Raw genomic sequence first — 24,807 nt, 5'->3', positions numbered from 1 at the left:
GGCTTTTTGCTGTTAGTTTGCTTGAAGTAAGAAAAGCTTCTGTCTAATGCTTTTTCCATCCCCACACTGCCCTGAAAGGTTCACAGTGAGCTGGGCAGGTTTATCCCTCCTGTGAGCCCAGGTTTCCCGTGGCCCAGGTGATCCCCAGTTCTCCCTCTGAATGAGAAACTCAATGGACTCCATGTTATTCCAGAGCCAAAAGAAAGCAACTGTTGAAACCACAGCATTCCTGAGCTCCTGCCAACGCTACAGAAGACCCTCTCTGCTTTAACAGTGCTTTATCATATTTTATGAATGTCAGCACAGACTCTGAATAGTTCCATTGTTTGGGATGGAAAACATTGTTTTCCCATTTATGTACACCTGAAACTGTAGGAATGGAATTATTTTGGATCTCACTCTATACCTTATTCAATAACAGCAGTTGCTACAAAGGAAAACTCACCCTTGGAGTCATTATTAAGCAACAGTGTTGACTGGGACAGGATAAGGGGGAAGAAATTAAAATATATTATATATATATGTATATCCCTTTTGAAGTTTACAGAGGATTCAGGTCCACCATGTGTAACAGAGCGAGAATGAGCATATAGAGTATTTGCATGTAAAATTACCCACAGAGAGTTGGGAAGCATAGTGCCATAGCCAGCCAAAAGTCCTGATACAGAAAAGAATTCCCAGGTTTTGAGGAAGTAATTATTCAGGAAATTTTTATAGATATGGTAACTTGGATTTCATTGAAATTATGTGGGTTTTTTTCGAATTTTTTGCTGGATTTTATTCTTGGTTCTCTCATTTCCTAAGTTTGCTTCCCCCTAAGCATGCATGCACACAGAAACACCTGCTTCTCCCCAGTGCAGACAACAAGGGAACGTTTCTGGGACCCTGTCAGGCTGGTGTGTAACAGAGACCAGCAGGTTCCTATGTAAACATGCCACTGAGCAATTACAGCTGTTGCCCTCCTGGCCTTCACACAGTCATATCCCCACTGTAAGAATGGAGAACAGGAACATATGTTGTGTTACTGGCTGTAGCAGCAGTGTGCGAGTAGCAAAGAAAGAAAAACTGCCCTGCAGAAAGTGAGAAGCTCTGCGCTTCCAGGCTACATAATCAAGCACAGGGAATATACCACTGTATCATCATTTAGGCTTAGGTTTAAGTGCTGGTTTTTATTATTTTTACTTTGCATTATTCAGTTTCATGAACAGGCGGGTTATATCTACAAATCCGTACCGGGGAAGCGCTGCCAACGGCTACGCCTGTCCAAGTGGAATGGCACTTCATTACGATGATGTTCCCTGCATAAATGGATCGGTAAGAGTTGAATTTGCACAGAGCAAATGGTTTGCATGTGTTGAATGCGTAGACATCTGAAAATTATATTATCTAAAGATCCTCAGTGGGCAGTTTCCAGATGAACTCATATTTTTTTGATAGGTGGTTGCAAACTCCTCTCACACCTACAGAATATAAGAGTACGGGACATATTGTTTACATTAACCTGCATGTGAGCCAATGTGCATTTAGAAAGCAGTTGCCTGCTGATGATTTGTTGCCAAGTCCTTGAATGTAATACTCACTTGAGGAGGTATTTTTTTAGATCACACTGGAAAGGGCAAAATTAAGGAGTCAATTACACCAGGCACTTTTTGATGTCTGTTGAAAAAACACTAAAACCCAAACACTTCTCAGTCCCTGTGGCTGCATTCCTGAGGATTGCAGGTGCTGCTCGTCCCAAAGGAGAACCACAGTGGTCACTTCCATCTTCATAGATTGCAGAGCTGATCATAGGCAGATGTGTAATGGGATTTAACATCTAGTGGATGATAACCAATGGCAATATGGGGTCCTCAGGAAGGTTTACAGGGGAGCTATGTCTGCTCTTAATTTGGGCTGTTGTGTAAAGGCCCCAGTAAGGGTGAACTCAAGAGAAATTAATAATTTCAAAGTGTGAAGTGGACTGGACATTCAGTCCTCCAATATGTCAGTAATGTCCAAAAGATATTAGAAATCCCCTTTTGGGAACAGTGCATGATCACGTGTGTGGAGAGCAGTCTTTGTGTAGTTCTTGGATGTGCTCATGCCTTTGTTTGAGTAGTGTACTGCCATGGCCAGGATGAGTTAAGGAAGGCTATTTAGCAGTCAGGTTGGTTTCTTTTAAGGTTAATCAGATGAACCACTGGAGTACTATTGTTGAACTTTCAATTTTTCTAAAAATTAAAAAAAAAAGAGATATTTTAGTTCTTGTAGCTCAGAATAATAAATCTCTGTCAAATAAAATACACTAGCATACCAGCAGCTGATATTCATGGGAAAGACATGTAGCCCGAAGAAATTAAAAAAAGAAGCTAGAAAGAACTTGGCTTCTGATACTGCTAGGCTGTATTACTTTTAACAACCCACATACCAGATGTAATCCAGTGGATTCATCTGTGTAAACTGCTAACATAGTCTGCCTGTGCCCCCTTGGTGCTCGAGCTACCAGCTGAAGGTGCAGTCATGGTGACAGGTTTGCTTATACTCAGGGCTGAGGCAGTGAGCCATGGAATGCAATGCTTGCTTTCCACACAGTGTCCTCCCCCCACTTTTCTAAATAGTTTAAGTAGTAAGTGTATGCTCACTAAGCACTGAGGGCTTGCTGGAGTCCAAAGCATCACTAATGTTTTAATTTCACTTAGGAGGTTCTGCATGGTGCATTGTTCACTAACTGTCGAGGTGTGTGTGTTGCAGTGGGAACCAGAAGATGGCTTTCCTTCTTCTCGTAGCAGGAACATGGGAGAAGAAATGCTTTATGATAACGCAGGCCTGTACGATAACTTGCCGTCTCCAAAAATCTTTGCGCGCTATCCGCCAGCTGACAGGAAACCCAATAGGTTGTCTACTGACAAACTCTCCTCTAACCATTACAAATACCCTGTCTCATCCAGTCTGTCTTCTGCTCAGTCTGTCACTAATACCTCTGCTGTGGGGAGGGGATCTGGCTCGCAGGTACTGTACTATTTGATACTTAACAAAGCTTTTTATTTGTTCTGTTTATCTGGTTGCTATCTGGAGGGACTCAGAGTCCCTTAACGTTAGCACTGAAGTGCCTGGAGTTTAGTTATGAGCCCACTGCAAATGAAGCAGGTTTGCAAAGGTATAAATTCCAATGTGGAAGTAGTGGTACTTGTGAAAGGCTTTGCCAGCATGTTCTTGATGAATTACAGATGGCGAATAATAAGAAAAAAATAAATGTGACCTTCCACAGTTAACCTGAATGCATGTCTAGCTATCTTTTGGCTCCTCAGGCAGAGATGTCTTAGAAAAAAACTCAAAAAGATAAGTGACATGTGACCTGACTGTGACAGCAAATTTATCTCTTTAGAATTGTACTAATCTATATATCATGTATACTATGTTTATATATTTTATGAATATGCATATATATAATAACATTGATTTTATATATTTTGTAAATTATATAGTATATATTTGTATATACCATCTTTATATTATTGCTTGTTATTTTCTTCCCCATAAAAAAAAATATATAAGCCTATGTGTGCTACTTTCTAAGGGTGGTTACAGACTTTTGTACCTCAGAGCAGATGAACCTACAGAGCAGATGAAGTCCTGTGAGCTCAGCATTGTAGCAGATGGACACAACCCAGCAGGAGAGCAGAGCTCCCCTGCTCACAGCCATGCCAGGAACCTTCTCAGAGCCCTTAGCTGGTCTCTGAAAGGTGGACATTGGCTCAAACCAATATATCACAGTGTGAATATATCACAGTGATGCGTGATTTTCAATCTATTCTGACATGGAGCAGTTAAAATAAATGTTTCCCTTGTATAAGGTACCTATCATGCTGTACCAATCACACATAGTTAAATGTATTAACTCACTTAACCCTTACAAAAATTTTGTATTGGAATATTGGAATTCAGTGCAGTTGCAGAATTGGAGGTGGACATGAGCAATAAATTACTGCAGCAGCATGCTTCACTCCCAATTCAATCCTCACAAACCTTTGGAAGCAGGAGAACAGAGCATGGTACACATATGCCCTGTGCTTGGCTGGAGCATCCTCCTTGGAAGCACTAAGGAGTAGTCAGGACAAGTTTATCTTTCCAGGGCTCAGTTCATTGCTGTGAGTCCTCTAAATGGAAACCCCTTGAACACGAGATGTTCTCTTCCTGGCGATCTTGTGAGCCTGTCTGGCCATTATGTGAGAGGATTTTCTTAAGTAAGACAAGCTTTTAAGTAGTAGCTAGAAGTTGTGTAAGGGGAAGATATGTTAACGCCTAGCACTTAAAAACATATAATAATCACATTGTTAAAAAAAAAAAAATCCACCACAAGGATGGCAAGGTCATACAGTAAATAAGAAACAATGTTGAGTTTTTGTGTGGCAAACCCTGGTAGGTCTTGATGTGTGAAATTAACTCTGAAAAACTTGTGTTTCAAGAGTCTTTACTGTGAAAAAAAATTTCAAAGGTACATCATTTTCTGTCTTGCAGTGGCTTTCTTAATACTGTAAATGCCAGGGTTCTAAACACCTTGGAAACCATGATGCCACCAGAAAGAGGGAGTTCATCCCCTTGTGATTGCTGGCACGGCTCCTGCTGAGCAGGCAGCTCCCAGAGGCATCTCTGGAGGAAGCGCCGTCTCCAGCTCAATCAATGTGCTCTATTAAGGCTCTCTGATGTAGCAAGCAGGTTTCTCTCAAGCTCTGCCCTTGATGAAAGGGTGAAAGTAATGCCAGTGGCACGGGAATAGCTGGAGCCCATTTATACTTTTGTTTCCAAACAGTTTAAAGGCAAGAAGCCTCCTGTGACTACTAATGGGATCGCCGGAAAAGCAAGAACTTTAAATAGCCAGCCGAAGAAATCTGAAACAGTTTCCTGTGTGAAGCGCACTGCATCCAGTAAGTATCTGTCCTCACTGCTGCCTCGCTGGGGAGTGGGGTCAGGAGGGTGCCTGAAAGAGCTCTTGTCTTAGCAGGCAAGGTAAAGAACCAGTGTGCTTTTTGTGGGGCTGAGAGGCTGAGGAGGAGATGCCAAGACTGAGCAGGAGAGACCTTGGTGACTTAACTCCAGTCACACCACACGAGAAAAGGGTGCCTGTCATGTGGGAGAATGATAAATATGGAATGTGGACCCATGGCTGCTGCAAAGTCATGAGGACAGCAGGGAAAAAAAGGATAATGATTCCACATTTGGAGCAGAGAGGCATTCTGTGTTCCTGTTGGGAAAGGAAGACGAGGAGCTGGTATCGACATAAGAACACTGTTGCACAAAAGTGGACTTATCAATGAAGTCTTATTTAAGAAGCTGTGGATTTAATGGCAACAAGAGAAATTGGTGTTAGGCTTTTGGACAAAAATAAGTAGCTTCTAAAAACAAAAACTCGTTTAACAACTCTTTGTCAGGAATGTTTTCATACCATAGAGTGTGCCTTCAGATATGTGACAGACAAAGTGATCTCTTAGCTGGTGCATCTTCTTTTAGTCTGCAACTGGAGCAGAGCTATAGAGGGGGCTGGGATATGAATTAGACCCCAAATATATGTGAGCCATGAAATGAAAGCATTTGTATGGGAAATTGAAAAAGAAAGCTGTCAACCATCAAAGAAGTGTGAACATCTTTGTATTCTCTTATGTAAGGTGAGAAAAGATGTGCACTTGAAGTAGGAATGAAAGGCAAAAGGCCAAGCAGGTGGTTTTTCCTCTGACCCTTCCAATTAAAAATGAAGGGTTCATGGCTAGAAAGGAGCCTCCTTTCCATCTTCTGAACTACAGAGAAAGGCAAGGCCATTTTTCAAAACCAGTGTGCTATCAAGTAACTGGTATTTCTCATTTTCCTCATGTAAGTATAAAAAACAAACTCTATCCTCTATCATTGTTGTAGCTGTGCTGCAGAACTTGGCAGAAATCATGGACCTTGAGAAAGTGCCAGTGGAAGAGCAAGGCCAAACCTTTTCCTCAAACCATAGAATTATAGAATGGTTTGGGTTGGAAGGGAGCCTTGAAGATCATCCAGTTGCAACACCCCTGCCGTGGGGAGTCATGACATGCTTTGTGTCATGTTTAGTCTCAGGGACTAATTCAGAGTTGTGCTGTTAGTTTAAACCCTAATTAACTACAATCTGATCCATGCAGATGCAGAGCAATACAAGTATGGCAAGAATCGTGTGGAGGCAGATGCAAAGAGGTTACAAAGCAAAGAGGAGGAGCTGCTGAAGAAAAAAGAAGCCCTTCGGAACAGGCTGGCCCAGCTCCGGAAAGAAAGAAAAGATCTGCGTGCTGCCATTGAAGTCAATGCTGGTAGGAGGTGCTTTTTTGTGCTGAATTCTCACCTGGGAATTAGGCTTAGTTATCCAAACAGCTTTGTATTCTGTGCTGAAGATATGTCACCCTAATCCAGGTTAGGTTCAAATGCTGCTGTGTTCTGTAATGTCTATATTTGCTTTCTATATGGATACAAAATGTGTAAGATAAAAATACATGTGTGTAAGTGTATATACTTATTTTATATATGCATGTGTATGCATCACATACCTAAGGAATTGCTCTGGTGAGAACTTCAGATAAGCAGAACATGGGAATGATTTTTTTGTCATTAGCTAATTATATTTTCATGATACAGAAAAATAAAAAAAACAATACTGATTTGAAACCAGAGTAGATAACTAGGAATGTCACTTGATAGAAGGCATTTGATTTATGGTACTAAACTTTTTACATGAAAAAGGTGTTCTATGTAAAGTACCTAATTTTTTTTTTCTTGTCACTGATATCTAGCGACCTTGTTTCCTTACTTTATAGAAAGAAAACAATTTCTCTAACATTATTATTATTGAAATAATAAAATTGCTGTGAATGACAGGCAGGAAGACCCAAGTGATTCTTGAAGACAAGTTAAAGAAGCTGGAAGAGGAGTGTAAGCAGAAGGAGGCTGAGCGTGTAAATCTGGAGCTAGAACTGACTGAGGTGAAGGAGAGCCTTAAGAAAGCCTTGGCTGGTGGCATCACACTGGGCTTGGCTATTGAACCCAAATCAGGAACATCAAGTCCACAGGTATGCAAAGCCATTGAACATGCAAATCCCAGTACCATGGGCTGGGAGTGCTCAGCCTTCCCAGCTCCAGCAAAAATGAGTAGGAATTGAGAATTGTATAATGGTTTATTAAGCTTCAGAAATAAGAGCAGAATTAAATACCTTTATATGTTGCTTACATTTCCTGCAGCAGCAGGGAGCAGGTAGACATGGGAATCACAAGCAGGATATGTTAGGATAATGTGCAAAAAGCCAACACCTTGTCTTCAGTGGCTGTATAAATGCAGGGACTGAGACATTGCTCCAGCCCAGGGAGATTTAAATGCACCAAGTCATCATGCAGTGATGAAGACCTGCTTGTGCTGGTCCCCTGTCAATTGTGTGACCCTCTGCACGGGCTGCATCTCACACCTTCAGCATGGAGCTTGGCAGTCTGGGCTTGTGCTATAGATCTGTGTCTGAAGCAGCCATCAAGAAAGATCAGAGGGATACATCAATTTCTTTGGATTATCCATAGTTGTTTAATCAGACTCCTAGTTGTTTAACAGAAAAGAAACTTAAATTTTCATCACAGAACTCACATTGGTTTTTTTCTTTTGTTCTAATCTCCTTTTCATTTATTCATCATTATTATGAATATAGTTTCTTTATAAAAGACTTCTGCAGTTCTGAATCTAAAGTAGAAAATATTGCATGTGTGACTACTTGGAGGAAACTCAATATAGGCTTTTCACTCTTTATTAGTCTCCAATTTTCAAGCATCGAACTTTGGAAAACTCTCCAATCTCCAGCTGTGATACCAGTGATACTGAATGCTCCATCCCTGTGAACAGCGCAGCAGCTCTGAAGCGACCTCCCTCATCAAACAATTCTCCATGTCGAGGCCATGTCCTTCGAAAAGCTAAGGTGAGAGCACTGATGTCTTAATTTTCTTTTTCTCTGCTTTTTTGTACTTTCTTACAAAGCCTTATTTAGCCTTAAGAAGTGAATATCTAAATTACTCATATTACTACATAAATACTGCTGGTTTGGGGAACCTTGTTTTTCTCTTATGTAGAAAGACATGGAATTTTTGCTTTGTAGATTTAATTTGCTAAGTAAATAGCCTGTGGTGTAGACCGTCCATGTGTCTACTACTCTGTGTAGCAGAGAAGTGATTAAAAGAGCACTGTTGCAGTAAGTGATTAGAAATGGCACAAGATTGGATCTGATCTTTTCCAGCCACTGCAAGAACAGAATAGATGTACACTGTAATTAATGACAATGTGTTGTGCAAGTATCTACTCAATGTACATTTGAAGTAAAAGTTGAATTACTTTAATTTTGTATTGCAAGTACCAGGCCGAAATTTGCTGTCCTCTTGTATTGTTACAGTTTTTCTAATGTCTGTGGTTTAGTTTAAATGGGATTTGTATGACCATCCTTCTGGGCTGAATTTGCTGGCAACATAAACATGTGGGCAACACATAACCAAGGGTGACAGTAATAGTGTTGGGCCCAAGCTTTTGTTTATTTAGTAGTTCACTGCTAGTTGTAATTTTAAATAGCAATAACCACAAACACTTGTTGCTCATGAAGGCTCATTTCATTGATGTCTTCTGTACTGGGATTTCTTCAAGTAACTTTTGTTACATGTAGTCATTGATTATATACATTTCCCATGTCTGAGCATAAGCCTGGAACCTAAATGTAGTAGATATTGAAAAATCAGCATCTCAAAAAATTATATTATTAAATTATCATAATCGAGTTACTTTTCCTGATACACCATTTGTGACAGTTTTCTCACCCTTCTTCTACCCCCTTTGCATGGACATAAACTGCTTTTTCCTGACACTTAGCCTAATTCATTTAAATCCAACCAAGAATAATTACACTCAGTTTTCAGTTTCTAGGTTTCAATTCTAATAGGTTTCAGTTCTAATCAACTTTGAAGTTTGCAGCTTGTGTTTCAAACCTGATGAAGGATTTATGTGCTCTAAAGCTTATCTGCGTATTCCAATTATAGCCTAATTAGTGCCATAACGATATCATCTCTAACTGTACACTCTGTCTTAGATGTGGATGTCAGCTCAGCAATACTCAGGGAATGTGGTCTAGCAGAGCACAGTCCTTGCAAATGGGAGCATGGATTTGTGCTGGACATCTAATCGCTACAGCTGAAGAAGCCAGGCCATTATAAAAACCTAAACATTTTTGGTGTAAAGAATACCTTCCTGTAGTACATTTTTTATGCCCAGCACATACTATATAGGAAAAATCCTGTTGTGTTGTTTGGTGTCAGTGTGCTTTGGATGGCACAATAAGTTGGTCAAGCTTTTTGTGAGAGAAATCTTGGATATAGGATTAGGCTAATCTAAAAGGATATGGAGCAACTAAGCATATTTTTCCCATGCTGGGAAAAACAACTCAGAGTATCCAATTCAGCTTTAACAGCTTTTTCCCTAAAACCTCATGCACTAAATATTAAGAGTGAAATTTTGCTGAATTAGATAGTGCAACCCAATCTGTTCTCAGCCCATTGGCAGCCACAGCTGCCATCAGGTGCACATCTGCAGCACGCCCCACGCTTGGGGGTCGCTGTACGTGTGCGGGGGTGGAATTTGGCTCTCAATTCTTTTGGCCTTTTGCAGTTGTGAGTGAGCCCAGGCCTTGTCAATGTGGCTCAGGAAAGGGCGTCACAAGTGAGTATCCCAGAGCAGGACTTGGCTCTCCACGCATGGATGTCAGTGCAGTTTGTGGGAGTAAAACAGATCCCACGGCTGTGCTTGCGCTTGCGTCTCCAGCAACTGGCACATCTCCCAATGCTATGAGAGAGTTGTATAAACGTTCAAAATGTCAGAATATGGTTTTCCCCCCTGGTGTGTATTTGAATGCACTGAATGCCTTCCTTCTTGGCCTTTTCCTTGCCTGGAGGGTGCTGAGCCTGTCACCTGGCAGCCTTGTGTTCACAGCCAGCCTCGTGTCACGGCCGTGCTCAGCAGGCAGCAGCACTGCACGTGTGCCGGGGCAGCTGCTGCTGCTGTGCCCTGCACAGCTGGGACGTCAGGCACCTGGGGCAGCAGGTTTGGAAGCTCTGCCACCAAAAGCTTTCTCCTCTCAGATGCACTAATGTTAGAAAGGAGTACAGAGAGAAGCAGTAAGACAGATCTAGTGTTAAGTATAAGAAAGAGAAGCAGTTTGGGGTTTGGCTGTTCAGGACACACAGTATACATACACATACATATGCATACATACATTTGAATTTTTTAACTTTTCTTTTTGCAAGTATCTTTAAATTTTTTTAGAAAGTAATTATGCACTTTTTTAAGAAGCCAGAAGGCATTTTAATTGCCATTTTGTCTCATCTCTACTTGGCTAAAAAATGGAGACTCCAATTAAAATATAGAAAACAATATTCTGCATCAGTAGTCCTAGAGAAGTAAAAATATTTAAATATCCTTGCTGTACAGCAATTATTTAAACATTTCACATATTCATTTAAATATCAAATTAGTTTCTAAAACCAAATTGTTATGTGCAGCAAGAAAACCGAAATTAGTATTTCTCATTTGTTTTTGAAACTAGTGGGCTGGTGAATGTCAGCATCTTACATCTTGCTTGTGTTCAAGGACTGGAGAAGAAAAGGAGCTGTCCCAGTTTCTCAGCTCCCAGTCAGGCTGTCAGTGTTGACTTAGACATTCTTTCCGTGGTGTGAACCTGCAGGAGCAGTGGGAAGAAAGAAAAAGTTCCTTTTGCACCTGCAAAAGATGTTTCTTCTTTCAAGGCTTATTTAACACTTTAAAAAAATCTCCTCCCAGTTGCTTAGCCAAAGACTACCTTTAGAGCTTTGGTAGCATATCTATGGAGAATACACATTTAATAGAGTTTTAAAGTAATCTAATTTTTACCAGTACTGTATTTTAACATCAGAATTACCATAATTTGAAGAGTAAAACTGAATATTTAAAATACACTGAATTTTAGTAAAAGCACCATTTAAATAAAAAAAAAAAAAACAAAAACAAACACAAGTTTAGGAACAAAGTAAATTATTGTCTACCTTTAAACCCAAGGGGTTTTTTTTCCTTACATTGCTAAAGCAGCCATCAACTTTACTGTTATTTTACAACAGCTGAAGAGGTGTCGTGGTCATACAGCTGTTCAGCCAAACTAATGCTCTTACTGCTTTCAGCAGCAGAAACAGCTATTTACGTGCATAAGTAATGGATCTCAGTCAGAGCTCTTAAATGTTGTGGAATGAGTATTGAATTCAGGAATTCAGGTTGGAAGCCAAGTCAGCAGGCTGCCTGCAGAGTGTCTCTCTCTGGTGGGTCAGAGAGGAATCTGCAGCCCCCAGTGCCTGGCAAGGAGCAGCTGGGTGTTTGCTCCAAGGGGATTGCTGGAGCCAGAGGCCACCTTCTGTGGATCTTCAGTAGTTCCTGATGGCTGTAAGGGTGTCATTCAGGGAGGGGTACAGTGTGGATGTCCTAAGGTGAGCCCACCCTGCTTCAGCCCTTCTGCTCCTGTGTACTGTTAGGAGATGCTGTAGGTATCATTTGATAGCCACAAGTTTTTCTGACCTGGGGGTTCAGCTGTAGCAATCTCATGATTTTCACTTACGTGGCAGAAGAAATGGCAATACCTTGCTCTGAGACATGTGACCAAAAGGATTACAGATGACATGTTTTGCTGTGGATGGTGTCCTTGTCCTCAGCTAACGGGAAGAAACTGAGGCACAGAAAGTCAAAGCAATTTCTTTAACTTGCCAGGCAATAGCTCAATTTGGAATATCTATAAGGGAAACAAATGCAATGCAAACTGACTTGTTTCTCTTAACCCTGCCTGTTAGTCTCTCTGCTAAGTTGCTCTTTTTAGCCATAAATTTATGTGTTTGCTGTGAGTCTTATAAAAAGAAAAATGAAGAGCAGTAAAGCAATCACTTGGTGTCAGCTCTGAGAGATATTGGGGGCTTCCTGCTGTCTCACATGAGTCATTTAGAGAGCCCTGTGTGCTTAAATCAGCCTCTCCCTTACTCAGGGAGAGTAAGGGAAAAAGCTAAAGCTGAGTGCATTAGCTGTGGAGTGTGAATTGCTCCAGAAGCCCCCTCTGCACAATACAAACATGGCTTATTTGCACTGCACTAGAAAACAGGTTGCTGTATGTAGCTGTGGAAGGGTGGATGCTGTGCACAGACTATCAGAACGTACTTGTTAGCATTCCCTAACTAATTTTTGGGCCGAATCCAGCAAAGTTAATGAAAAAACTGTTACTGACCCCAGTTGTGGCTTAGCACATACGATGACATCAGTGAAATATCCTGATTTGTTTTAACACTTTCTTTATCTTTTTTCCCCCCCTTTGCAGGAATGGGAGATGAAAAATGGAACATAAACATAACAAAGCCACACACTTTCCATAAAGGCCTTACCTACTACAGACCAGACATAGGCTGCAAAGGACTCACCTGGAAGGTCACATCAAGTGATAAAACATAAGAAGTTTTAGAACTCTGTTAAGTTAATGGTAGCTTGGCGCTAATTTGCCTGTATTCCCTCTACTGTATTGCTGTGTAACTACATGTGCCCCTTTTTATTAGCTGTAACTCCTTGTTTCCAACTTCACTGGTAAAGAAAATGAAAACCAAAAAAACCATAGGAACTAAAAAGGAGCATAAAGTCACAGTTGAATGTTTACTTTGCTGAACCAGTAAAGAACCAGCAATGTTAATTACAGTGCATCAAACGGCCAGAACACTGCTGAAGACTGGTGTGAAATCTTGACTCCTGCAAGGTTAAAACTGCCTTCCGAACTCTGCCACAGAGCAGGTCTAACTCATCAGCAGAGACTTTGCTGGTGGCTGCTCACATGGCAAAACATACCTGAAGAAATGTGCTCGCAGAAGCAGCAGTGCCTGCTCGGCCCAGCAGCTCTGCAATGACAGCGACTCATTGGTGAAGCGTTTTTTGGATACTTTTTAGACAGATGCTTTTGTCATTGGGAGATAAAAAGCTGCCAAACTTGGAGACAGATGCATTTTTGTATGTTCTCTTTATTGCTCTTCTGAAGCACCAGTCATTTTCAAAGGTCATGTTCTTGAACTATGACTTGTTCCTGATTTTTTTAAAAGGCAAACAGGTATTTTTAGATACTGCTTCTTTTCTATACATTTTAAAGAAGAAAAAGAAAACAATTGAACTTAGTCCTCGACAGATAGTGGCAACTCAGAATAACTTATGCAGTCAGTCTTGTTTTGTTTTTTATAATATAGTATTGTTAAACTTGAGGTATAGAACACTGCTGTACTTCGTTTCCTTTGTCTGTTTTCAGACCTCAGCTATTATTTTTGAGGAAGATGGACTGAAAAGGTAATAATTTTCAGACTCTTCTATAAACGGTTCAACAAATAATTGGGGATTTTCTCAAATAGGAGTCCATTTCTGTTTACTAGGAAACAGCATCTTGCATTTTAGTCTGTAAAATTATAAAAATCTGTTTTTCTTTGTCTCCATCCATGTCACTTCTGAGAAATTACATGCAGTAAATTGCCACTGAAAATCTCAAGATTGGTTTTAAAAAATCAGAAGGGGGTTGGGGGGAGAATGTGTAATAAGATGGCTTCTTTTAAGTTTTTCTCTTTTGTTTTTTTTAGGCCTTTGGAGAGCTTTCAATCATACTCTCAATATTTTTTTCCTCTTCAACTGTGAGGAGCAGAAAATTAATTTTAAAAATTACCTCAAAATATGAGTGGTATTTTAATCACAGATGTTAGGGTTGGAGTCTTGATAATTAGTTAAGATTGCAATTAAAATCACAGAAGTTGGCAAGACAGCAGTCATCAAGGATCCCATCCCTTTATGGCCAAGCCTGCAGATTATCTCTTAGCTTTAGGAAGGGGTGTGTGCAACTCCTGGTGGGTACACTGGGATTCTCAGCTGAGCTGGATGCCAGAGGACTTCCTGCAGGAGCCTGTGGGATTTGAAGGCACAGATCTATCAAAAAGACCTGACAGGAGACAGGGCTGTGTCCTGTTCCCAAATGCATTTAGGGCCAGGGATCCCACTGACCTTAGCAATGCAGAAATGGGGCCCAGCATGAGAAAGGCTCTTTGCTTCTTGTGACTTGTACTTGGTATAAAGTGCCACAGGAATGCAGATACAATAGGAAAGCAAGTGTCAGTGTGGTTTTCACTGAAAACACAATTTTTTAAATATTAGTTTAGGTCACTTATTAACTCTCTAACTAGAGGGCACATCCTATACTGTATGACTACAGACTAAACAGCGTCAAATTCCCATAAATAATAGCAGAAACAAATTTGAAGCAAAAGTAAGTTCATTTAGGCTTTTTATTTCAAATTAAGTTATTTATTTGTATATTTCAATAAGTATTTAATTTATATCTGTACATATTTATAATGCAAATTAGGCTTCTAGTCAGTGTTAGCAATGATGTAACAGTTGCCATTAAGAAGTGGTCCCGCATCAAGTAATGCAGAGTAGTCAAAAGCCAGATCACTTGTCTTGTTTACCCAATATTGGCATTGTCTCTTTCCACCCCTTTAAAAAAAAAAAAAAAAAAGAAGAAAAATTCCTTGGCAAGGACAGGTTTTAATCGACACCTGAGGCAGATGTGTGTAAATCTCTGCCCAGGAAAACAGAAATTGTGTGGTGCAGCCTTCCTTCAGCTCTGCTGTAGGTGCAGGTCTCTGTCAGCACCTACAGCCCCCTGGGCCCCTGTAGTGTCTGCTGCACAGGGGCTGCCCCCTAAACTATACTTCTCTCACTCTTCCTCCAGCAAAGGCTCCACAAAGCCACAACCACTTTAGTGTATTCTGTGTAACAGCCAAGGTTCTGAAAGGAGGAAAACCAAAAAGCTTGGGAAATAACCTCTCTATAGACCAGTCTCAGTGCTGTGAAATGTACTCTGTTGCCTTGAATAGCACTATTTTGCTGCACAATTTTTTACAAAGAGCAACAGAACTTGTATTTTTCACCGTTTTTAGATTCCAGGATCACCAGGCAAACTCAACCATAGAGCAGCATGACTTGTTTTAAAAGAAAACTCTTGTATTCTGAACCATTTCTATGTCTTCTAAGAAAATGTTACACTTATGCTTCCTCACCAAATGCCTGTTACTGTACCAGGTGCTTTTTTTAAATGGTTTGTTTTGTTTGGTTTTTTTAATGGGTGATGCTTTTTTTATAAAAAACCCAGATCGTAACTTTGGGGGATCAAGGGTGTTCTTTTAATGAGATGATTGTGGCAATTTGATTTTTCAAATGGAGAATATTAATTTAGTATCAAGTTTTGTTAGACACTTTCAAATTAATTGGCCAAGGGTGTATGTTGTATGATAATGTTCTCATATTAAGAATGTAATTATTTCCTTATTGTATTTTTTAAAAAACAAAATCATATTTAAAAAAATCTCTGTGAAAAAAAGCATAATAGAAACATGAAAAAAAAAGGTTTTGTTTTATTTTTGTTATTGGATATGTTGGCAGTGCCCATTATAATTGACTGTAAATATAGCCTTTCTACTGTATTTCTCAGTGTATTTAAGTTCTTTTGACACACATTCATGGACAATTCTGTTAAAAAAAAAATAACAAAAGTCCAAAATAGACCCACCTTCAAATGTGTGTCTTACTAGCTTCAACTAACTTTATGCCTTTCTAGTTTAGTCTTCAGAAAGTCTTGCAAAGTGTGAGAAAAGACCGGCACCTGGTAGGTGTGACAGATCCGAGACCATTATTAATAAAGTTACCTGTCAAAAAAGGATTTGCATTGTTGTTTTTTGGTGTTTGTCAGTTCCAGAGGCACCTTAGCAGCTCTCCTGCAATAGTCAGCAGCTGAGAGCCATTCTCCCATGCCAGTCAGTTGAAAAATGTTTGGACATTATCATGAGTATATTTTGGTATCAGTTGTATCCCCATTTAACTGAGCAATGACCTCCTGCAACTTGAATGCAGCCCCCAAGGACTCTCTTGGCAATGGAAATGTGGAATTTGATGTATTCAGAGCTCATAGCAGCATTTCCTGCTTGCCTGTTGCATCTGCACCAGTTTGCTTAGATGTCAACTCCACTAATAAATTATGCAATATGTAAAACATTAAAAATTACCTCTAAGAAATGAAAGTGGATTAAAATTAAGCTGAGCTAATTACCAGGCTACTTAAAGATGAATGCAGCAATTTCTTCTAGATGACTGACAGATGAGATTGAGCAATGTTAAGCTGTAATTACTCCTTGCTGCTTTTCTTAGATTTCGCTCTTGCTCCTGTTACACCACAATTATTACCAAATTTATAAGGTAGAAAGCTTAAATAGAATATACATTTCATTTTCTCAAACTGAGGGAAGCAATATTCTAAAGTAGCTATTTTTTTTTCTGTAGTTACAGCCTCCAAGATCATAATGGAGTTTTAATAGGTAGGTCCATGTACTTACTGCATAATAACAATTAAAGACAAAAAAAAATAAATGAAAAAAAAAAAACAAAACACAAGAAGAAAAATAAAAAAAATAAACCTGCCATAATCCTGTGGTCTAAAATACAGCAAATATCGCTAGTCTGTGTCTGATTCACAAGACTTGAAGAAGCAAATGGCAAAAAAAAAAAAACAAACACCTGCATTGTTGGTGTCTCAATCATCTGCTTTTGGACTTACACAATATTATCCAAAGCCTGGGCTCTGACTGCCATAAATAGATAAACTCTATGGGAGATCGTACAAGGGGCACAGCAATCCCTCCAGACAATGAAAAATTCTATTCATATTACAATGAAGCTCAAGGGAAAAACAAAGATAAGGTCATTCTAGTGTGGGAAAAAAAAAAAATCTTGAGGAGGGGACTGTGTTAACAGGTTATAAAAATGGGGAAATAAAATAGTCCCTGCCACTAACAGTGCAAACACTGAAGCTATCAAAATCAATGATGAGGTTCAAAACAACTGCCCAATTCAGCTACAGAACTTGTCACAGAATTTTATTGATGCTAAAAGCTTATATGGGTCCATAAACAATAAACAACATTTGTGGCAGAAAGTAATTACTTAAAACTATCAAACACAAAGCTCCCTGCTTTAAAACAGAAAATTCCAGCTCCAGGGAGGCTAGAGGATGGAAGTGTGTCTAAGTGTCCTTGGGTGCTTCCCCCTGCTCTCCTGACATATTACTACTGATAAATGAAGTTGTTTTCTTTCACAGAAAAATACTTTTTTTCACACCAGCAGTTACAAAAACATTCCCTTCTACAAAGCTGTGTATCATATTCTTTTCAATTTGACTTCTAAAGCAAGAATCTCTCTTTTAAGATCATGGTAATGCAAAATTTTTTCCTTCACAATTTATTAAATAACAAAAAAATTAAATCTTATCAAGGGTATTCCTTGTCAGTAATCTGATTATAAGGGAATAATTTTCCTGTTCAGATTTTGTAAAAGCAGTAGAGTTGCAGTTACATGGTCCTGAGCTGAACATAAGCTTAATTCATGGTTTATTTACTGATTTTTAAATAGACTCTTAATTGCTCTCACTGAATTATTCCTTAGAATTTTTAATTATTTAGCCTGTTTTTGGCATGTACCACTGATTTTGATTTTTTTTTTTTTTTTTGAAATCAGCTTTTGGTATGATGCTGTAATGGCAGGAATGGATCCTTTTATCACTTTCAAAATACACTGTGCAGCATTTGTACTATTTTGCTTTAGCTTTTGAAAACCATGAGGGTGAGAGTACAGTACATTTTCTCCACAGCAGCTGGATCCATAAGAAAGCAAAACATCTTTCAAGGCATAAATCACAAAAAGAAAAAAAAATGAAAAGAAATCAGTGTCCTAATGGAAAACAGGAAAAAATATTGCCTGTTGTTTATGCCTCAGAAGTTTTATTATAGAGACATGAGTTATGATGATGTTGAAACCAGTTAAGCTTCAAAACAGTATAGCAATTAATATGACTTTGATGACGATAGCAAAGGAAACAGAAGTGAAGCAATTATTCTTTTCTTTCCCCAGAAATCAGTTTCTCAAGTAAAGTAGCCCTTCAGGTTAAGTATTAGCAAATTTTATTTGGTGTCTCATTTATGGGAGCAGCATGGCTGTGTCTGTTCTCACTCCTGACCTTCCAAATCAGGAGGTTTCCTTGGAAAGAACTATTGGAACATTAAAAATAACTTTAGAATTTCTTTGAGTTTTGCTTTTATTTATATCAGAGCACTAAATTTGGAAAATGAGATGTCATTTGAGATTCAAAAGTCTGCTTTTGTAAAGATAAACTGCAGTTAAAGCCTCAGCTAGCCACAGTATAGGATTAGAGAACCTAAAATGACAAATTGCAGTGTTTCCTAGCTGAGCTACACAAGTAGGGGAAGCCTCAAGCTTCATTCCTGCATTCAGCCTCACATTTTAGCATGGTGTGCCACGGGGTAGGGTCAGACTGCCCGCACCACAGCACTCCTCCTGCTGCCAGCTCCTTCAGCAGGCACTGTGAGAAAGTGCTGAACTAGGGCAGAATGAGAAAATTCAGTTTAATCTTGTCAGAATTATTTTTCTTTTTAATTATCCATCTTTAGATCCTCAAAATATAGCCACTCTATGAATAAATAATCCATTTGTGGCCCTACTGAAACTTCATTGCAGTCTATAAAATTTGTATGGCTAATTAAAAAATCGGTAGATAATAATTCATGTTGCTGCTTTATCCCAGTATGAGGTTTAGTAAGACTTCACATTGCAAATCCACAACCACAACAATTAGCAACACTCCTGGTTTTCCCTGTTGTGGGCAACAGGCAGGGAAAAGAGCCATGAAGTGTTTATTCTACCAGTGTCAGACTTTCCATGGGAAGGCACCAAGCTACACAGCAGCAGCCACCTCTCAGCAAACCATAAACTCTATTCCAGCCTGAAATAGGAGCTACACCAAAAGCAGCTCATCTCTAAACTTTGCAGCAGGAAGGAATGCCCAGTCTGTAGGGATGCAAGGCATATTCTGACTTAGCAATTCAGTGACCTTTGCAAAGACAGAGAGTACTTGCCAGGACCAGTAGGAGAAAATCTTTAGGACATTAAGGCCAAGACTTTATAGAAATACACTATATAATTTTGCATTTCATTTCCAAAAACTGTAGGCAGAGTGAAATAAATATACGTGGTAGCTGGGCATGTTCAGTGGGCATAATTCTGAGGATTTTGGATTTGCTGGCTTTGTATATGATTGAATATAGTTTGTAGCTTAGTTTTATTTTGAGTCAAGGCCTGATTCTTACACACAGCTACATCCAGCTTAAGGGCTAATTTTGACTTGCAGACCCCTCAATTTTGCAAAGAGAATGCAGCTTCTATAGCACAGGCAATTCCTTAGGAAAAGAGTGGGATAAAGGAAGGGCAATTAATAAAAAGAAAAGAAGATATTGGAATAAAGGCACGGGAAGGGCAGAACACACATACTTTTGTTCTGTTGATGGCGCTCTATCATAGGGAGATCAAGGCTGAGGCCTGCGGAATTCTTTAGCAAGGCAGAAATAGTCAGCCTCTGACTCAGTGACTTCCAGAGCAGCAGCTGCATGGCTCCCGTCTCACCGCAGGATGTCACCCTCCACCAGTTACACTCCAGACACTCACCTCCCAGGGAAAAGGAAAAAGGACTTTTCCCTCTTGCCCTCGGAATGGAGTCGAGCTGCAGTGTAGGAGGATGGAGTGGCTAAAGAGGAGGAGAATGAAGGTTTGCTGCGGCCTTTGGGCTCAGTGTTGCAGAGTTGAGTCGTTTGCTGCCCAATACAGACACACAAACTCTGGGGACTGGTTAAACCGGTTCCCCTCCACAAACCCTGTGAGAAGCTTCAAAAGGAAAACAAAGCAATCAGTAGTTTAGAACCAAATTTTATTAAAGAAAATCCTGGAGTGCAGGTTCTCAGGACAAATGCATACCTTTGGATGCAGTGGAGTACACAGGTACGTATACAGTAGTTTGCCTGCTACATGTTTGGAAGCTGAAAGAGACCGTGATAATCTGTACTGCACAGTTCATCACCATTGTTAAAAGTTGCCAAAACCTTGCTTGTGGATCGCTAACAGATACTTGGTTATGTGTGTGCACTACATATTGCACAAGACTTTTTGATTAAGCTATTACTTGTGCAATTGAATCACAGTTAAGTGTTACGTCAAGCATATTCAAACATATATTTGCTTCCTTTTCTCAAAAACAGCACATCACTACAAAACTGCCATTAAATGTTACATATTTACAAAAATATACAAATAACACTTTTCCCCATTTTTGACAATGCACCAGTTATGGATTTGTTTCATTCTTCACTTGAGCCCTGTTACTGTATACAAAGAAACCTGCTTAAAGTCAAGGTCACCTGAAACAAAATTAGGAGAAGGCATGTTCTGTTTTCACAAATACTAGAATGTGCAAAGGCAGAAGGAGAGGACTGTGTAGCCTTGTTTGTTAAAGGTAGGGGTTATAGCATACTGATGACTGCTAAAAACCTTCACATGGAGTGGAAAAACCTTTTGATCAAAAATCCAGTTGGATACAGTGTTAAGCATTTGCTGACCAAGCAGTCATAAGCAGTTAAAAATTCAGTTCTACCTTGGTTGTAATTAGCTTACATCTATCCAAAGAACTCTCATGCTAGCAATGGGAATAAAAATTATGGTGAAAATCAGTAAGTAACCTGTGTAAGCACAGGTGCATTGAAAAGACTGATTTTAACCTGCAGTTGCTTTCCAAATTCACTGCAGATTAAATTATTCTGTAACACAAAGCTGAACTGATAATGTCTGTGGAACTGCATGGCCATAAATAAGAGTAGAATTTGGCCCTGCAATGCCAAATAAAGGATGTTCCACATTAACAACAAGGCAGTGAGACATGCTTTGTGAATCTTCACAAGACATTTGTCAAGTCTGGTTTTTATTTTATAGGCTTTCATATACTTACCAAGAGCTGCAGCACTAATTAGTCATGAAATATTATTTAGGCTTGCCTTAATTAACATTTTTTTCTCCTTTTGTTTTAATGGGTAATGCCAGCAAAGTCTATATTTATCTGTCTGTACCTGGATTAAGAGACTTCGCACCCGCCTGTGCTGGAACAGCCACAGATGCACTGTAAATAAGCTGGCTTCCATCCTTTACTCTTAAAAAGGAAAATTCTCTCATTCCAACTCTCATCTCTCCAAATATTCCTCCAGTCTAGGATGAAGCAATATTCCTAGTGCTGCTTCATAAATACAACAAGTTAGTACACCAAGTTCATTTAGGTGAGGAAGGATAATACTTGATGCCTCCTAAACCCACACTTGCAATGCACTAGGGTGGCATTCTTGAAAACCACCTTCTGCAAAGAAGCCTATCAAAGTTTAATGGAAAGGTAAATCACAGGCACTGTACATATTTGTAAAAATAAGTGGTAAGTAAAACATAAAACGTGGAAGCTTCCCAAAGACTCTGCCAGATGATCAAGTTCCCCACCCTCTTCCAATCTGCTGTTTCTCTGCAAACTTCTTGTATTTATTTTTCCTCAGCCACACAGAAGAGGATGAAAATTAGTTAATCACCTTTTAACATCAACCCAGTTTGTTGAAAGAATGACAATCAGAGAAAAACAACTCAGAGAAGACTGGAATCAAGAGAGAATTCAAGTATACTTCTCCATTTGATTATGTTTTCCCTCCAGAGCCTTCTACACTGCAGCAAGTGCAACCCATGACTTTACACCCATGAGAAATAAATCATAGCCTGTCAGTGACAAATGAAAAAAAGGATCTGTACTCAAAGGCCTGGTGTGTATATGAAACGGAGGAACTCTCTGTTCCTAAAATTAAAATTTCTAGTCACATGTTCAGTAAACTCCAGTCACTGCTGTTTACCCTCAGGAATACTACACCAGCTCCATTCATCTTCTTTATACATTATAAAATTACAGCTCATAGAGGCATTCTAGCAAATTGCATTTCAACAGTATAAATGCAAGAGACAGACTCTGTAAAATATTTTTTTTCCTTGTCTCCTAGCTTGGTGCTGTGCTAGGGAGGAACACCATTAGCAAATGACCCCCAATCATCTGGAGCACACATTCAAGCATCTCGACTCCAAAAGCAACATCTTTTCCATGCACCTCAGGTGGGATGTTGCTGCAAGTCAGATCTGTCTTAAATTATAGGCAGAGAGGTGGTGATAATTTTGGATGTATCTCATGCTGCTTCAATTTAGACTCATGGTTTAAAGTCTCTGCATGCAACCAACAAAATAAATAGTTGCCATTACAAATCAAAGTAAGCTTCAAGACTTAAGCAAAACAAAATCAACAACATGGTAAAACCATACACACTGGTAACACTGACTCTCCCTGCTTTTCCTTGTCCTGCTTAGTCCTGTGCTCCCCTCCCTCCCACACCTCTCTCACACTCCCTAAGACAGGCTGTACCCTTTCAAGATTTGGCTGGGCTTTTCAATGATCTTACTCCCATTACATTCTCCCAGCTCCTCCAGCATGATGATTCTGCCAAATATATCTGGTGACTTTGCTTAAATTTGTATTTTATGGAACTTGAAACCAAGCCATTTCCCCCACCCTCTAGGAAAGGTTTCATAAAGACTCATTCCATAAACCTGTCAAATCACATTGCTCCCGACCCTCTATTAACAAAGAATTCTCTTTACTTCACCTATTCTTCAGCTTTGGGTTGTAATAATGTCTCTAAAAGGCTGTGTGTCAGCTTGGGCCTCAGCATTTACCATACTGAAATACAAATACAGCCCAGTGGTCTGGCAAGGTGTCTCTACCCCTGCTGCAATTCTGTACCTGCCAGACTGCGAGGCTGGCAAAGCAAGCCAGCCCTTGCTGTGGTCCAGGAAACTCATGGGAACACCATGTCTCAGCCTATAACCCAAAAGGAGGCAGAGGAAGATATTTGGGAGATAACAGATAACCATCTTTGTCAATTAAATACATAATTTTACTACAGACCAATGGCAAAACCAATATATACACTGGTGAGAGAGGAAATGCTGGTTTTTATTCTTTCAGAGAGCATAATACTCATCCACATCTCAAAGTAGAAGCATGTGCTCTCTGGGATGAACATCTGAGAGAAGTTTTTGAAAAGTAAGAGAGAAGAATTCCAGAAAGGTTCAGCAAAAATGAGAGCCAAAATTAAAGCTGAAAGGATTAAAAGATACTGAAATGAGAAAGAAACAGGAAGGATGGGCTGCAGTGACACAAAGTACAGGGAACCTCATTGACTCAGAAAATACAGCAGAGCTTAAAGGAGAAGCAGGAATGGGGACGATTGTTATTCTTCTTGCTATCAATTGGGACACAGTAGGGTGCATATCCAAATAGAAACACAGACAGTAACATAAAGGAGAACAAAAAGCAAGGAAGAAAAAGTGGACTGTAGAAAACTAGAGAAGCCAGGCAAGGCAGAGCCACAAACAGCAGCAGTAATGAAACACAACAAAAGGACTACAAAACAGGGGTGGGGGGAAAGGAGGAGAAACAGAAAAGAGTGGAAATTCAGCTTTTTTTTTATTTTTTTTTCCTAGTTTCAGAAGCTATTTGGCAAAGATTTGGAAGCATTAAACAATGCAGGTGACTTCATAACAGTTACTTTGCTACTTCAGCATCTCAGAAGATTAACCCCAAAGAGAGGAGTGTATTTTCAAGTAAATGGAGCCAATGAATTTGGCAATTCACTGGGCAGTTTGTTTGAGAGATATTCTAACCATTTAGATATTCTAACCATAAGATATTTTAACCATTTAAAGGCCCTAATGTGAACCTGAAACATAGAGGTGGTGTATTGCAATATTCTCCTTTGGATTAGTTTTACCATTTGCAAACTGCCTACGTGCATGTTACTGATGTTTGGGGTCATGTTTCTTCTGCACAGTCCTTTCTATTCAAAATCCTAATAAGAATATTTCAAAAGCCACATGAATATAAACCTACTGTTTTCCTGTATGAGCTGTCCTCATTAAAAGTATCTCTTTCACCATTTCAGAAAGATTTCATTTTTAAACTCTTAATCAATAAGCAGTGTGAATTAATACTTTTTCTAAAAAGCGAATAAACCAATTCATTTGCTTTGATCTCAAGAGCAGACACTGTCAGTAAGAACTAAATATAAGTATCAAAAGCTGGCTAAATTAGCAACAAATAACATAGAAATATAAGACATGTTAAGAAAGTTATTTGGAATGCATGGTATTCCTGGTGATTAATATACTCAATATACCATTAAAAATACGTGCAAAAAAGGCATATTCTTTAAGCAGTGCCAGGTACGGCTGCTTGTATTATTGCTGCTTAACAGGGCTTTATGTCCACTATATTGCAAGTAATCAGTGTAAAGATGCAAATTATACAGAAACTCAGAAATCAAGGCTGATCAAGACAGATGAAGTTTGTGTGAAATCCAAGTGTTGCAAGGAAAAATACTAAGCAAAATTACTTGTGTAAAGGAAAGAATGCACTTCTTTTTAGGGCAAGTAAATGTTCTCTGAAAGAAAATCAATCTGGAAGGAGAGAGAGGCAAATAGTTTGCAATTAAGGGTATGTATTTTTAGAGATATTACTAAAAGGTATTTAATGCAAACCATAATAGCTCTTTGATACGGATTTTTTTCACACAGCTATGTTGTTGTATTTTAGAGTACATATTTCTAAGCCTTCTAGTATTTCTTAGGTACTGTCTTACAGAAGATCATCTCAGATACCAGCATATAAACTAGATGGAAACAGTAATGCTGACAAGCTTCACATATGG

The 24,807-nt window shown here is 39.3% G+C and overlaps 1 protein-coding gene across 2 annotated transcripts in view; it reads left to right on the top strand.

Moving 5' to 3' along the window:
• Positions 1 to 15,797, top strand: part of AFAP1 (actin filament associated protein 1) — a 113,915-nt gene extending 98,118 nt beyond the window's left edge. Inside the window, exons 12-18 of one of the 2 annotated variants that reach the window (XM_053941481.1) lie at positions 1,197 to 1,314; positions 2,731 to 2,988; positions 4,790 to 4,904; positions 6,138 to 6,302; positions 6,865 to 7,055; positions 7,779 to 7,940; positions 12,381 to 15,797. In XM_053941481.1, coding sequence (XP_053797456.1) covers positions 1,197 to 1,314; positions 2,731 to 2,988; positions 4,790 to 4,904; positions 6,138 to 6,302; positions 6,865 to 7,055; positions 7,779 to 7,940; positions 12,381 to 12,407 — 1,036 coding nt within the window. In that variant the 3' untranslated portion in view covers positions 12,408 to 15,797. The remainder of the gene's footprint in view (positions 1 to 1,196; positions 1,315 to 2,730; positions 2,989 to 4,789; positions 4,905 to 6,137; positions 6,303 to 6,864; positions 7,056 to 7,778; positions 7,941 to 12,380) is intronic. The other variant, XM_053941479.1, reaches the window with a different exon arrangement.
• Positions 15,798 to 24,807: the final 9,010 nt, after the last annotated feature.

This window comes from Vidua chalybeata, chromosome 4 (assembly GCF_026979565.1).
Source record: "Vidua chalybeata isolate OUT-0048 chromosome 4, bVidCha1 merged haplotype, whole genome shotgun sequence".
Lineage (NCBI taxonomy): Eukaryota > Metazoa > Chordata > Aves > Passeriformes > Viduidae > Vidua > Vidua chalybeata.
The sequence above is the reverse complement of the archived record's forward strand: the minus strand, read 5'-3'. Positions and strand labels throughout refer to the sequence as shown.